This window comes from Delphinapterus leucas, chromosome 11 (assembly GCF_059928025.1).
Source record: "Delphinapterus leucas isolate spDelLeu-1000000601 "Yukka" chromosome 11, BTC_Dleu_Yukka2, whole genome shotgun sequence".
Taxonomy (NCBI): Eukaryota; Metazoa; Chordata; class Mammalia; order Artiodactyla; family Monodontidae; genus Delphinapterus; species Delphinapterus leucas.
In genome coordinates, this window is record NC_143139.1 from 85,697,697 (window position 1) to 85,713,172 (window position 15,476).

Here is a 15,476-nt window from a genome sequence, read left to right on the forward strand (position 1 = left end):
TTGAACAACATGGGTTTGAACTGCACAGGTCCACTTATATATGTATATTTTTCAATAGTAAACGCTATAGTATTACACAGTCCACGGTTGGCTGAATGCAAGTGTGCGGAGAAACCGTGGATGCAGAGGGCTAGCTCTAAATTATACGGGGATTAACCCCCACTTGTTCAAGGGTCAACTGTGTGTTCCATTTAAAATCTGATTCAAGGTTACCTTTAATTTATATTTTAGATGATCACAGTTTTTACAGAATGATCACAACTCTTGTTTATACCAACTTAACTGTTAATCTGTTAATTTCAGAAGAATTTTTTTGTTGATTCTTTTTCCAGGAGCCATTTCTACACATAATGTAATAAAGTGTTAGGAAAGTAATTGTAAACAGAAAAAGTCTCCTCTTAAAATTGCAAATTAAAATAATAAAGCATGCTTTCCCATGCTTCATCAGATATACCTTCTATACATCAGCAAGCATCACTTGTGTGTATCTCTTCATGTAGAATTATAGATTTTGGTTCAGTTTTATTACTTTCACATAAGGGGTACTCAAATATGTAAGTACACATACATTTCCAATTCAGAAGGATTTAGATATTAGGTTAAGGTTAAAAACCTGAGCCTCAGTGTTAGTAAAATCAAAATGATGAATGTAGGAGTTTATCACTCTATATTTAAATCTGTTTAAAGCATATTAAGTCATAATAGCTTATGAGAGTGTAAATTTCTCTAAATGTTTCCTGTCTAGGCCTGTATAGAACAGCAGTTTGATTCTCTCAATGGAGGAGTATCTGTGTCAAAAAATAGCACTTTTGCTGAAGAATTTGCACATAGTATTCGCTCAATTTTTGCAAATGTAGAAGCCAAACTTGGTAATGTAACATGCATTTTTTGGTTTTCATTTAAAAGTTTTCATTTCCTTTAAAGCAGAATTTTAAGTATATTCTGTTTTTCTCTCATGTTATTGTTTTATAAGGAGAACCTTCTGAAATTGACCAGAGAGACAAGTATGTAGGAATTTGTGGACTCTTTGTATTGCACTTTCAAATTTTTCGAACGGTTGATAAAAAGTTTTATAAGTCTTTATTGGACATTTGTAAGAAGGTAAGAACTTGGAGCTTCTATTTTTTTCAGTTTGAATAGATGGAAAAGATTTGGGATAAAATTGGGTATTTTAAAATGTATTTTATTCCTGCTTACAAAAATAATAATTTTTGTAATACTTTGTAATAATAATTACAAAAATAATATCATAATATTCATTTTAAAAAATCTAAGCATTCCAGAAATAAGTAACATAGTAAATGAAAATACCCCATAATTCCACATTGTATAAATACATATTAGTGGATGCTTTTCCACATTTTTTTCCTGTACATTAACTTGCTATTACTACTTTTTTCTCTTTCTTTTCCTTCGCTTTCTCTTCTTGCCACCCATTCTCATTATTGAAGTAGGAAAAAATTTAAAACAATTTTTTTCTCTGTCTTTGCTGTTTCCATGATGTGGCACCTGTTTTCAAAATTGAAAATTTAGATGGTTTATATAATCAAGTGATATATGACCATGAGAACCCAGCCATCTTGGATATTTATTTTGTATTTTTTCACTAAAATAGAGTGAAGGTAAAGGTCATGAAGACTCAAGTTTCTGTTTAATTTTTGCATATTTTTGTTCATCTGAAAATCTGTGAGTGTGTGTGTGTGTTGTTTAATATTTAGACAGAATAAAATTAGTGTCATGCTCCACACCAGATATAGGAATGCCTTTACTCTGTGCCACATTAACATAATTTATCTCATATTAATGAGTATCTTTTTATCATTATTTTTCTTGAAATAGGTTGTTTTCCATTGCATGTTGTAGGATTATTAAACAGTTTGTTGCTTAACCTGCATTTAATGATTTTCCTCCTCTTTCATTTCCTGTTTCAGGTACCAGCCATCACTCTGACTGCTAATATTATTTGGTTTCCCGACAATTTTTTGATCCAGAAAATACCAGCAGCTGCCAAACTTCTGGATAGAAAAAGTCTTCAAGCCATTAAAATATACAGAGATACTTTCCTACAGCAGAAAGCTCAGTCACTTACCAAGTAGGTTTTATAAGTACCCATAATGTAAATATTTAGTTTATATTTTCAAATTTTATACTGATTCTAAATATGCAGAAAGCATTTGAATTATAAGATCAGACATAGTTACTCATTACCAGAGAAAACGTTGGGCAATCTCTAGGAGATTTATTTTCTAGGAGTGTTTTTTGTTTTAAATGTTGTAGGCTTAAACTCAATTTAAGATGTAGGCAAATTATACTTTATGGAAATATAGATATGTGTGCATACATTCACATACTTTTTGTCAGGGGCATTAAATATTTTTGTGTGTAAAGTGAAGTCTGCAGTAGATGCCAGTTGATGACATTTAGAACGTTGTGTGTACATGACTCAATGTTGATTTTTGCAGGAGTTGACTTTAATGCACTCCTTTTTAAAATTTTTATGGAAGTAATGTATGCACATATTTAAGAAGTTAAGAAATACTAAAGGTTCAGAGGAAAAAAATGATTGTCCTCTGCCCCATTCCCCCCGTGCCTTCGTCCTGCTTCCTAAAAGAACACTTTTAACTCTTAGTTTCTTCTGATACTTACATCTTTTAGCTTATCTTACTGTGTAAAATTTCAAATATACACAAAATAGAGAAAATAGTATAATGAGCCCCCATGTTCTCATCACATAGCCTTAACAATTAAATTTACTGTACATTGTCACTTGAGTATACTGCTAAAATTTCACGTTGACTGGGATTAAGATTTTAAGTGAAGCGACACAGGACTCTGCCAGTGGCCCTGTACTGGACAGTTTTTAACTGTAACATGGTTAAAGGGTAATAGGGATATTTACCTACTTTCTGTTAATCTTGACTATTGAGGGGAGATTGGGTCACTCCTGTACAGTGGGGCAAAGAGGAATATATCTGGAATATACGAGATCCCCTAAAGCATCTCTTAGTACTCCCAAGTCCTATAATTAAAGTTAGTGGAGAGTGACAAGTCAGTTCAGGCAGGACTACTCATGGCAGAGATTTCAGGGCTCTCCAGTACACTCTGAAACAGAGTTGAGGAGGGATAAAGACATAAGTTTGGATTTAGATTAAAGAGATTAGCTCAGTAGGATGGAGAGACAGGACCAGGCTTGGTAGCAGTAATTTAAAAAAAGATGTGTATGTTTTAGTTATCAGAGACTTCATATTCTTTAACAGTATGATGCAGTTGCTAAAACTGTCAGTTTGTACTTAGATTACATTAATAACTATACCCAAGTTATGGAAGCTAGTAGTTATAATATCTAGGCTAGGGGAATTGGTAGTTCCATTAAATTCTTATTGGTCAGATTATAATGAGTGTTTGGTGGTGCCACATTTTAAGAGGGCCACAAACGGTAGCATCTTCAGATGAACCTGATCAGGATGTTAGATCTGAGAACCATGACCTTTGAAGACTCACTGAAAAGTCTCTATATAGTTTGGCCTTTAAAAGAGAAATCTGAGGAATGATGTATTAGATTTCTTTAAATATTTGAAGGGCATTCAGGTTGAAGAGGGAACAGATTTGATCTCTGTGGCTCCAAGAAGTTGAATTAGAACCAAAAGATGAATGTGACAGATATTAATAATGATTGCCAACATTATCAGGCTTGTAACTATGTAGTAGGCATTATGCTAAAGACTTTAAACACATTGTCTTTTGTAAACCCTGTAACAGTCTTCTCATATGGGAAATAACAAAGTCACAACTAGTATTTACCCTATGCTTTCTATAAGCCAATAACTATTCCAGGAACTTCATGTGTATCATCTTTTTTAATCATCAGAAAATCCTATGAGGTAGGTACTGTTGTCATGTCCATTTTATAGGTGAGAAAATTGAGACACAGAGGGATTGAACTTACCCAAATTGAAACAACTAATATGTGGCAGAGCTGGGAAGTCTAACTCTAGAGCACAAGCTCTTAACACTACCCTATAGTGTTTCTCTATATTTTTATCCCATTTTCAGGTAAGGAAAATGAGGCTTAGAGAAATGAACTTTGCCAGGTCACACAGCTGGGTACGTATCAGAGAAGGCATGCAAACCCACGCCCGTCCTACTCTAGAGCCTTTGCGACAGAGTTGTGTAGGCTGCCCTGAGAGGTAATGTACCCTTTCACTAGAGCTACGCAGGCAGAATAGAGATGACCATCAGTCCAGGGTGCTGGAGGAACTGAGTCTTATTATGTAAAAGATTGAATAAGTTGACTTTCAAAGACACCCCCCCCCCCGTGTGATAACATTTCAATATTTCTAAATTCTTTAATTTCAAAAACATACCTCTCTGCAGTCACTATAGAGCTCCTTTGAGCTGAAGAGGGCAATGTCTTTTTCATTCTCCTCATTAACTGCCAAAGAAACCTAAAATTCACAACACTAAAGTGAAACCCAGGAGAGAGGAGATGGTGTGATCAGCATGAGCTTTGTCTGACATTTTAGAAGAAGTTGAGGAAGTGACTAAGGGCTGTCCCAGTCAGGCTCCAGAGTTCATTATGGAGGAAGAGGAAACAGTGGGGGACAGTTTTCCTGCCTCCACACCATACACTAGACCCCACGTGGCCAAGTGCCCCCAGCCACCTCTTTGACTAGGGTCCAAGGTTTGTAGGTTGCTGCATTTTGCTTTTTGTTCACAACCATTTTGATGCTGGGGATACTGCCCTTGGAGGGTAGAGGTATGAACCTTTGTTTCAAACCCCCAGTTGACGTACAAGTGTTGACACTGTTGAGTGCTTTATATTAGGACAGGAGATTTGTTCTTTCTCCCTAGTGTTACTCCTGTTTGTACTTTGAAATGAAGCTGACAATCTGACAGGACCCTTTTTGGACTCACTTTGTCAATTAACTTGGCTTTTTAAAACTTGAACCAGTTTCATTTTTATATATTTACAGGAGATAAAGATTATCTGGTGTCTGGATGTAGGAATGGTGGGTGGAGTGACAGACCTCTGCTTTATCCCGTGTAGTGTGACCTAAAACTCAGTGATTCTTGACTGCCCTTGACTGTGTATTAGCCTTCTTCTTAATGTTACTGATTGGATTGCCATCAACTTGATTGCTGTTGTAGGCCTCTTCCTTCTGTCCTTGCTTGTGACTTTACTGTTCCCTTCTGTACATTGTATCCCTGCTTGGGTCCTGATCACAGCCTCTTTCTTAAAGTGGAGGCATTGCCCTAAGACTCTGCTCTTACTCTGTGTTCCAGACTTCTAAATCAAATCATCCACAAGTCAAGTAATACATTTTAGTGCCATTTGAGGCAAAGCCAGAAGTGCAGCTATTGGTGTCTTTTGTATAATGGAATCCTGGCTCAGAAGAAATAATTTTTCTCAGATTTGATTGAATTAATTAAAATTAAACTTAATTTTTTTTTTTGCGGTATGCGGGCCTCTCACTGCTGTGGCCCCTCCCGTCACGGAGCACAGGCTCCGGACACGCAGGCTCAGTGGCCATGGCCCATGGGCCCAGCCGCTCTGCGGCATGTGGGATCCTCCCGGACCGGGGCATGAACCCGTGTCCCCTGCATCGGCAGGCGGACTCTCAACCACTGCGCCGCCAGGGAAGCCCAAACTTAATTGTTTTTAAAATAAAAGAAGTATAGCTTAAATAGCTTGTGGGCTAAAAGTTCTCATCTTGAGTAATTTGAAATGCATTGATATAGTGATTTAGTGTTAGTAAGCAGCCTGCATAGTAGAATTATATTATTGATTTAGTTTTTCCACGATGGGAAAGCTTCCTAGATTTGGGCTGAAGTCCTGGCTCGGCTGTGTACTAGTCATATGATGTTGGGCACATTACTTCTCTGTGTGTCAGTTTCCTCTTCTGTAAAATGGAGATCGTAATACTTAACCTCATAAGGTTAATGTGAGGATTTAATGAGTTAATTTGTGTAAAGTGCTTATAACAGTGGCTAGGCATATAGTAAGCATTCAGTAAATGTTAGCTTTTATATTCAGATTCTGACAGCTTCCATTCATCTCTGGTTCAAGCTGTCATCCCCTTTTTCCTGCATTATCACAGGAGCTTCCTAAGTGGTTTTCCTGCTTTTACCATTGTCCCCTTTATAGTTTATTTTCAACATACCAGTCAAAGTGATATTGATCCTCTTCAGAGTTAGAGTAGGTCACTCTGCCCAAATCCTCTAGAGGCTTTCCACTGAAGTCCTTACTGCTCTACCAGGCATTACACAAATCCCCTTTCCACTCTCCACTTTCCTATTCCTCCAACCCCCCGACCCCTGTACCTCTCTGATCTTTTCTGTTCTCATCTCTGCCCTCTGTGCTCCTGTCATACTGACTTCTTTGCTATTACTTGAACATGCCAGACAAACTGCTGTTTTGGGATGATTGCATTTGTTATTTACTTTCCTAAAATTCTCCTCTATATATTTGCATGGATTACTTATTCAACTTCAAATCTTGGCTCAAAATCAGCTTTACAATAGGCCTACTTTGATCACTGTGTTTAAAATTGTACTTACCACCCCAGTGGCTCTTTTCTCTGCTATATTTTTTCCATAGCACATAGCTGACATCTTACGGATTTCAGTTTCTGATTTCTTTATTATACAAGTCTCCTTTCTAGAATGTAAGCTTCGTGGGGGCAGAGATTTTTGTTTATTGTGTTTACTGCCCTTTTTTGTTTTTAGTACTGAGAAACAGTGCCTGGCATGTATAGGCATTCAGTAAATATTTGCTGCTTAAGTAAATTATATTTGTATGTATGATATATGTATATATTGAAAACCAGAAAGATGAAGTGGCTGCTGCAGAGAAATACTCCATCCAGTATGAAGAAATGGAAGTAAATTTTCTTTCCTATGCTGAATAACCTCAATATTTTCCTTTGTTAGAGATGTACAGTCTTACTACGTCTTTGTGAGCTCATGGATGATGAAAATGGAATCTATTTTATCTAAAGAGCAGAGAATGGATAAATTTGCTGAAGACCTCACCAATAGATGTAATGTTTTTATACAGGTAGTTGCATCTTCTAACTTAGAATATTTGCGGGGAGGGGTCATTTCTTTGTTAATCCAGTGTACAGAAGGTGCACTTTGAAAAAACTGTAAAGGGTAGGATGTGTTTTTGTTTTTAAAACTGAAAATTGATTTGGTTACGTATGTTTGGATCTGTTTGACTTTAATTAATTAATTTAGATTTTCTAATATATGCATTTAAATCTCTACACTCCCTCCAAGGCATGACTTTTTTGCTGTATCCCATAAGTTTTTTTTTGTTTTTTTTTATCCCATAAGTTTTGATGTGTTGTATTTTTATTATTCTTTAGTTCAGAATATTAAAAAACATTTATTGTGATTTTTACTTTGCTCTCTTGGTAATTTTGAAATAGAATTCTTAGTTTCTAAATGCATGAGGGTTTCCTAGTTATTTTTTTATTATTGATTTCTAGCAGTACTAAGATACTTCCAGTATTTTGAAGTTTGTTGAGGCCCATTGTGGCCCAGCCTATGGACAGCTTTGGCAAACATTTCATGTATACTTAAAAAGAACGTAATTTGCTTTTTGTTGGTTGTGGTGTTCTATATATATCAAGTAGGGTCATGTTTGTTAATGATTTTGTCTGAATATTCTATCAGTTACTGAGACAGCTGGGTTAGAATCTCCCACTCTTGTGGATTTTTCTATTTATCCTTCGTAGCTTTGTCAGCTTTTGTTTTATATATTTTGAGACGAAGTAAGTGCATAACATTTAGAATTGTTATAGTTTACTGGTGAGTCAAACCTTTTATCATTGTGACATGTCCCTTTTTATCTCTAGTAATGCTTTTTGTCATAGGTCTTTTGTGTGTGATAGTAACATAGCTGTACCAGTTTTCTTTTAATTAAGGTCTATATGGTCCATCTGTTGTCATCCTTTTACTTGCATCCTGTTTGACTTCTTTTTTTAATGTGTGTCTCCTATAAGCAGCCTGTATTTCTCCCCAATAAAACCGTTTTCTGTATATGTCAATACTGATATTTAGATTTAAAATTAGCACCTGATTAGTTGCTTTCTATTTGTCTCACTTGTTCTGTGTCCCTATTCTTTTCCTTTCTTGCTCTCTTTTGAATTATTTTTATTATTTCATTCTTCCTTCTATTGGTTTGTTAATTCAGTATTTTACTCTTTTTTTAGTGGTTAATGTAGAGATACTAAGATGCATTATTGAACATTCAACTCCAATATAAATTAGTAGTTTCACCACTTTCCAGACAGTATAAGGATCTTAAGCCACTTGAATTCTATTTATCCCTCTCTCACCTGTGCAGCTGCTGTGTATTTTGATTCTGTATATATTTTAAATCTTATAAGGCATTGTTGCTGTTGTTTTTAATAGTATTCATTTAGATTTACCCATGTATTTACCCATTCTGTTGTTTTTTATCCTTCCTGCATCTCCTCATCTTTCTACTTGCAGAATACCTGTTAGTATTTCATTTAATTTTGTTTTTGTTGAGAAGTCAGCTGTCAGTTTTGTTGCTTTTTCAATATGTGTCTTTGTTTAATTGCTTATAAGATTTACTTTTTGGTTTTTAGCGATATTATTACTTTGATGAACCTATGTGTGGTTTTCTTTGTGTTTGTGCTGCTTGGGATTTGTAGAGCTTCTGGAATTTCTGGAAAATTCTCAGTCATTAACTCTTTAAGTACTATTTCTGTTCTATTCTCTTTCTGTTCTAATTATTTTTTCAGTTACATCTAACCTGCTATTAAACCCATCTGCTGACTTCTTATTTTTTTCTGAGTTCTTAATTTTAATTATTTTACTTTTCAGTTTGTTTCTTTTTTATAGTTTCCAGTTGTTTTCTGAAATAATTTTGTGTTTTATTTCTTCAGCATATTCAACATAACTATTTTGACGCCCATGTCTAATAATTTCATTATCTAGGTCTTTCTATTATCTATTTTTTGTTGTTGTTTGTTTTTGGATATGTCTTATCTCTTTGTATGCCTTGTTATTTTTAATAACGCATGTTGTATATGGAAAAACTGTAGATATAATTGAGGATCTGGGTATTGTTTTTCTTCCTCCAGAGAGGATTTAATTTTTGCTTCTGATACACAGCTAGTCTAGGACAAGCTGCACCCAGATCACCTCAGCCCAGTCATAGATTGAGATGACTTAAATTTAGATGACTAAATTCTATGATGGCTGTCTTTTCTAGTTCATGCTTACTTTCTAGGGGGTAGTTTTTCAGAACCCAACTCAGAGCCTAGGTGATTTGCCAGGACCCCCTCCCCTCCTTGATGGGCCATGGACTCATATTTTTACCCTCCTTCCCTTGTGGGTTTGGCTTCTGTCTTTACTACCCTCTTTGGGAATGGGCAGATGCCTCTGTGGGAAAGCAGCCGCAAATGCCAGGCTCATGTCTTTGGGTTTCTGTCTTCTCCCAGGTCTTGGCCTTGTATTTTCTTATTTTCTTGATAGCTCTTTGATGCTTTTCAAGAGATTTTTAAAATGTTTTGCCCAGATTTCCTAGTTGTTTTCTGTGGAAAGGTTGGTCCAAATTATTCTGCAGTTAACGGAAACAGACCCCAGACCTCCCCCCTCCCCATTTAGATGTTTAAAATACAGCTTTTGTCAATGTCCTTCACAAATTAATGACCATCAAGGAATGGTGTGGTATTGGCCCATGAGTTCTCTGCCCCCTTTCCCCCACAAAAAAGAAACTCCCTTTTTTTTTTTAACCTGCCTTAGAGTTACACTTTTGCTGTTCCTTGTCTCTGCTTTTTAACTTTTCCCAGTGCTGCGCTAGGGCAGAGTCTGGTGTAATAGTCCTGTAGCTGACAAGGTAAGACTTGTGGCTCTTTCCTGCATGTATGCCCCAAGCTTTGGTCTTATTGTCACCTCTTAGGATGCTACCTTCTCTCTCATTTCTTAGTTCTCTTAATTTTATCACATCTCTTCATCACAGAGCTATTACTGGTTCACAAAAATCCCCTCTCCCCCCATTGGGTATCACTCCTTTAGTGAGCCATTGTTACTGATGGTAGAGCAGGAGAAAAAGGTTGAGAATCACTGGCATATAGCTTCTGCCCTGGCTCATTGGATATATTCACAATAACGTAGTTCATCTCTAAACTGTACATGTATCTTTTTTTGGTCCTTCTTTATAAACCTAAAGAATCTCCATCATTATGTTTCTCTGTGTCCTTTTTGGATCTAAATGAAAATATATTTGAGAGGTAATACCCATTTTCCTGTTTTGTATTCTATACTGTTTCCCTGGGTTTACTAGCACTAAATTTTTTTTTTAAACCTTGCAAGACCTGTGGCTTCCTTCATAAATAGAAGGATAGGAGAGAATCTGTTCTTATTGGGCTGGAAAGAGAGAAAGACTGAATAGCACCAGCATAGCAGGGGACATGGTAGCAGATGGATAGTATGGATTGTCCTGGGTGAAAAAGAAACGGGGATTCGCTTGGAACTGAGAAATACTGTTGGATATCTGTACTGGCCAGAGAGCAGCTCTCTTTCTCCTTCTCATTTTTCAATTCCTACTTCCTTAGAGTCCTCAGCTCTTGTCTTAAGCTGCAGCAGATAGGAGTCTTTATCCTCTTGCCTGTCAGGTAAGATAAGGATGAATAGACATCTTCCTGACATCCAAATCGTTCCTCTGAAAGTCTTGTTTTAATGGAAAGATTCTTTAACTGTGGTTATATGCTGTAATGTCAACCTTACTAAACTTCTGGTAAGTGGTAGGTTACATAACTTTTAAGGGCTGCTTTGAAACTTAACCACCATGTATAACATTGTATAAGAAAGAATATTTCAAAATCTTAAGAGCTGACTTTAAAATGAACTTTAAAAACACTAGTTATTGGCAAGTTGAAGAATTATTATTACATAGAGAATGAAATCTTGAAGAAATGAAACCTTTTCTTGTGATTATAATCAATGTTTTATATTATTTTTTATAGGGCTTTTTATATGCATATAGTATTAGTACCATTATTAAAACCACAATGAATCTCTACATGTCCATGCAAAAGCCAATGACCAAAACATCAGTTAAGGCATTATGCAGGCTTGTTGAACTTCTCAAGGTAGGTTTTAGATTATTTTACCTTGCCATTATAATTGAGAAATGACCCGAGCTTAAAGCAGGATTTTTTCTTTTGGTTAAGATTTGACTTCTTGATTATGAGAATAAAAAAATTATGGAAAAGTGTACTCATCTCTCAGTTGGATAACGGAACTAGCCACTGAAAGAAATTTCTGAGTAGTTTTCTATGAATGGCCAATAAACTTTATTAAAAGTTAACATGTAGTGAAAGAGAAAAGAAGGAAAATGAAAAGGTATTAGCCTAAGTATTGGTAAAGTTTTACTTATGGAAGTTTTAAGCATGTTGCATGAGTTTTAAAAATACATGAGACAGGCTTCCCTGGTGGCGCAGTGGTTGAGAGTCCGCCTGCCGATGCAGGGGACGTGGGTTCGTGCCCCAGTCCAGGAAGATCCCACATGCCGCGGAGCGGCTGGGCCCGTGAGCCATGGCCGCTGAGCCTGCACGTCCGGAGCCTGTGCTTCGCAGCGGGAGAGGCCACAACAGTGAGAGGCCTGCATACTGCAAAGAAAAAAAAAAAAAAAAAAAATGAGACGTTAATATTATTCTATAGTATTCCAATGCATATGAGGCTAGTCAGCAGAGGCTGTTTATTTTGTAATTTAGAGAAAGTGTTATAATTTTGGGATTTGAATACTTTTGAAAATGTGGTAAAATGCTCTTAGCATACTCTGTATAAATAAAAAAAACTCCTTACAGGCAGGAGAGCCCACTTTTAACCTTTTGTAAAAACTGAAATAAAGATTTGCTAGTAAATTTCTGCTAATAGTGGCTTTAGATTTGCTTAGGAAATAAAGATAGTTTGGAGATTGTGTCTTTAGATTTTTAGCATTTTTTTCTTTAAGGTATTACCAGTTATATTTATTTTTTATGACATACAAATACAGAAGTATATATATGTATAGATGCATATATATCTTATATCTAATATATTAGCATAATTTTAAAAATAATAAACACTTAAAAACCTATCATCCCACTTAGGAAATAGAATGTTACCAATATTTTCAAAGCCCCTGTGTTGTCCCTCCCTGATCGCATCCTATCCTACCTCCTCAGAGGAACCACAGCCCTGAATTTTATCATTCCCTTGTTTCTTTTTAGTTTGCCACATATGAATGAATCTATCAACCATTCATTGTTTAGTTATGTTTTTGAAATTTGTATTAATGTATTCTTCATGTATTCTTTGGCTTGGTTCATTTTACTCAAAATTTTTTATTTGAACTTAACCATGTTGGGATGAATAGCTGTAGTTCATTAATTTTCATTACTGTGTAGCTTTCCTGGGGATGGACTTTTGGGTTTTTTTCCAGTTTTTGCTATTATAAATAATGTTGCCATTTTTGTATATGTCTCTTGGTGTAATTGTGCAGAAGTTTTTCTGAAGTATTGTATATCTGTGAGTGGATTGCTGGGTTCTGTGATATGTACATAATCAGCTTTTCAAGATGATGCCAGATTGTTTTCCAAAGTAGTTCTATCAGTTTACACACCCCCCACAATATATTAGACTTCCCATTGTTCCCTAACTGACCAACATTGGTATCATCGGCCTTTTGTGTGTGTTTGTGTGTGTGTGCACGTGCACATTGGTGTTTATAAATGATTTTATACTTAACATTCATTTCCCTGATTGTTAATGATGGTATCTTGTCTAATACTGTTAACTGTGTTTCTTTTGTGAGGAATATATTCATGTCTTTTGTTCAGTTATCTATTGAAATTTTTGCCTTTTTTAAAAAAGAGTGTTTAATTTGTTTGGTGTCTTTACATATTCTGTGTACTAATCCCTTGTGTGTGGCAGATATTTCCTCATACGTTGGCTTGTCTTTTAATTTTCTTTATAGTGACTTTTGATAAATAGAAATCATTAATTTAATATAGTTGAATTTACCAGTCTTATCCTTTATGGTAGTGCTTTTTGCATCTCATTTACAAATGTCTTACCTAGCTCAAGGTCATAAAGATATGCTATAATTTTACCTAAACGTTTTGAGTTGATTTTCATAAAATCACTTGTGATTCTTTTTAGGCAATAGAACATATGTTCTACAGGAGAAGCCTGGTTGTGGCTGATTCAGTCTCACATATAACACAGCACCTTCAGCATCAGGCTCTTAATTCTATTTCCGTGGCCAAGGTATGAAAGTTCGTATGTATTCAGCATAATTATATCATCTTTCTATTTTGCCCTTCCTGTTGTTTTATTTGTGTTTTCTAGTTAAACCTGTGTACTCCATTTCTTCAAACACAATATTCTTGGTTATAATCTCCGTGGTATTTTATGATTTTACTTAGAGTGATCAGGGTTATCTTTACTCTGAACTTGTAGCATTAACACAGTTCTATTAAAAAATGACATATTATGCATTTTAAAAATATGATGCATCTTCTTTTAAGAAATGATTTTCTTATTACATCAATACGGTAATTTTGAAGCATGCCTAGTAATTTGCTGTCCCTGACAGTGCTCAGCGATAATGTTATGGCAGTAAAGCATCTAACATTATCACAAGAAGCTGAACGGGGAAAGTATTTGTCTAAGTGCTCTTAAATTGAATCATGGAAAAGATAACTGAGAAATTTTTCTTCTGCATCTTTTGTTATTGCCTCAGATTTAAAGCTGATATTTCCTGTTTTCTTTTATCTTTAAGAAAAGAGTAATTTCTGACAAAAAATATAGTGAACAGCGTCTTGATGTGCTCTCTGCTCTAGTTTTGGCTGAAAACACTCTAAATGGACCAAGCACAAAGCAACGACGACTTATTGTTTCTTTGGCACTAAGTGTTGGCACACAAATGGTAAGTGTATTGCTGTTATTTATGGAATAAAAGTGAGATCTGAGGTTTCACACTTCCCTTATTACTGACCTAAGAAACCTGTCTTACAAGTGCAATTTCTCTGCCTTTTTCCCCTCCCTGATAGAAAACATTTAAAGATGAAGAACTCTTTCCACTTCAAGTAGTCATGAAAAAGCTGGATCTTATCAGTGAACTTAGAGAAAGGTAAGTAGGTATATGTAATGATACTCAAAAGATAGGGGTAATGGAAACATCAGGGCTTTTTTTTTTTTTTTAAGGATAGCAAGACAAGGAATATAACTTAGGTAGACCATTAGTTCCTGTTCATAACTTCTTTAGCGTGACTAAAAGTAGACTGTGACAAGCGATCATATTTCTTTAACTTTGCTTCTACAGTAAGGATGTAGCTTTTGGGAGAACTCACATGAGAAAATATGATATAGCCCTTAGAGCATCTGGCAGACCCTGGAACATTATTGTGATTGTTGTGATGTGTATCTGTGATGGACTTAAAATTGCTGCTTTATAACAAGACTTCATCTATTTGTGAGAGACTTAGAGCCATCTCACATAGTCTTCTGTAATTTTATTTGGGGCATGAATTTGAATTACATTGTTGGGTAGCCAATCACTAGTATGAATTAGGTTTTGGAAGGCTTATTTATATAGCTCCTGTGGCTTTATTGTTTTCTTTTTATTAAGCAAGCAGTAAGTTTCTTAATGGGAAAGTGGGTGTTCTGAATTTTGATTCCCAGCCAAATTAAGGTTTCAGCACAATTTGTATTTAATGCTCATATTTGTAACATGATGTTTTTGTTGTTCTGAGAAGCTCAGATTTTTGTAGTTAGTGGCATTTAACTTTCCACCCTTGGTAGAAATACTGAGGCTTCTTTACTCTAAGATACTTAATGATCATTTTGTTGCCTGATAATGTGTGAGATAGTCACTTAGCACAGATTATAGACAGGTTGAGTGCGACTGGTTTTTGTTGTTGTTGTCATTGTTTTGGTCACAGTTTTTTGAAAAGTCTCCGTTTCAGCTTTGAGACAGGTGCATGTGATGCAGGTCTTGTAAGTCTAGTCATATCAAATAATATTGAAAATAAATTTATTTTAAACTCAAAGTTATCTGTATATATTTTTTAATACCTTTATTGGAGTATAATTGCTTTACAATGTTGTGTTAGTTTCTGCTGCACAACAAAGTGAAAGAGCTGTAAGTACACATATATCCCCATATCCCCTCCCTCTTTAGCCTCCCTCCCACTCTCCCTATCCCACCCTATATTGTTTCTTAAGTATGCTTTAAAACTGAAGTGTATTTGCAGAATTTTGACAGTGTCAGGTATTGGAGTGTTTTGTTACTGTTGTTCAATTTGAAAAATATTTATTTTGTGGCTTTTCTATACTAATTTTGGGTTAAATGATGTAAGGAATACAAAAGAGTAAGACAGAGCTTTTACCCTTATGATACATAATATCATTCCTTTTATTATTTTTTTGGGTTACTTCAATTTTGGTACCAC

The 15,476-nt window shown here is 35.4% G+C and overlaps 1 protein-coding gene across 6 annotated transcripts in view; it reads left to right on the forward strand.

Annotated features, from left to right (window-relative positions):
• The window catches only part of WASHC4 (WASH complex subunit 4), a 60,215-nt gene that overhangs the window by 12,906 nt on the left and 31,833 nt on the right, over positions 1–15,476 (forward strand). For all 6 annotated transcript variants that reach the window (XR_002648300.3, XR_002648304.3, XM_022599968.3 and 3 more), the window contains exons 11-18: positions 746–869; positions 974–1,101; positions 1,932–2,092; positions 6,931–7,057; positions 11,004–11,129; positions 13,183–13,290; positions 13,805–13,951; positions 14,076–14,155. Coding sequence is in view for 4 of the 6 variants with exons in the window: in XM_022599968.3 (XP_022455676.1) it covers positions 746–869; positions 974–1,101; positions 1,932–2,092; positions 6,931–7,057; positions 11,004–11,129; positions 13,183–13,290; positions 13,805–13,951; positions 14,076–14,155 (1,001 nt within the window). In the remaining 2 variants the exon portion in view is untranslated. The remainder of the gene's footprint in view (positions 1–745; positions 870–973; positions 1,102–1,931; positions 2,093–6,930; positions 7,058–11,003; positions 11,130–13,182; positions 13,291–13,804; positions 13,952–14,075; positions 14,156–15,476) is intronic.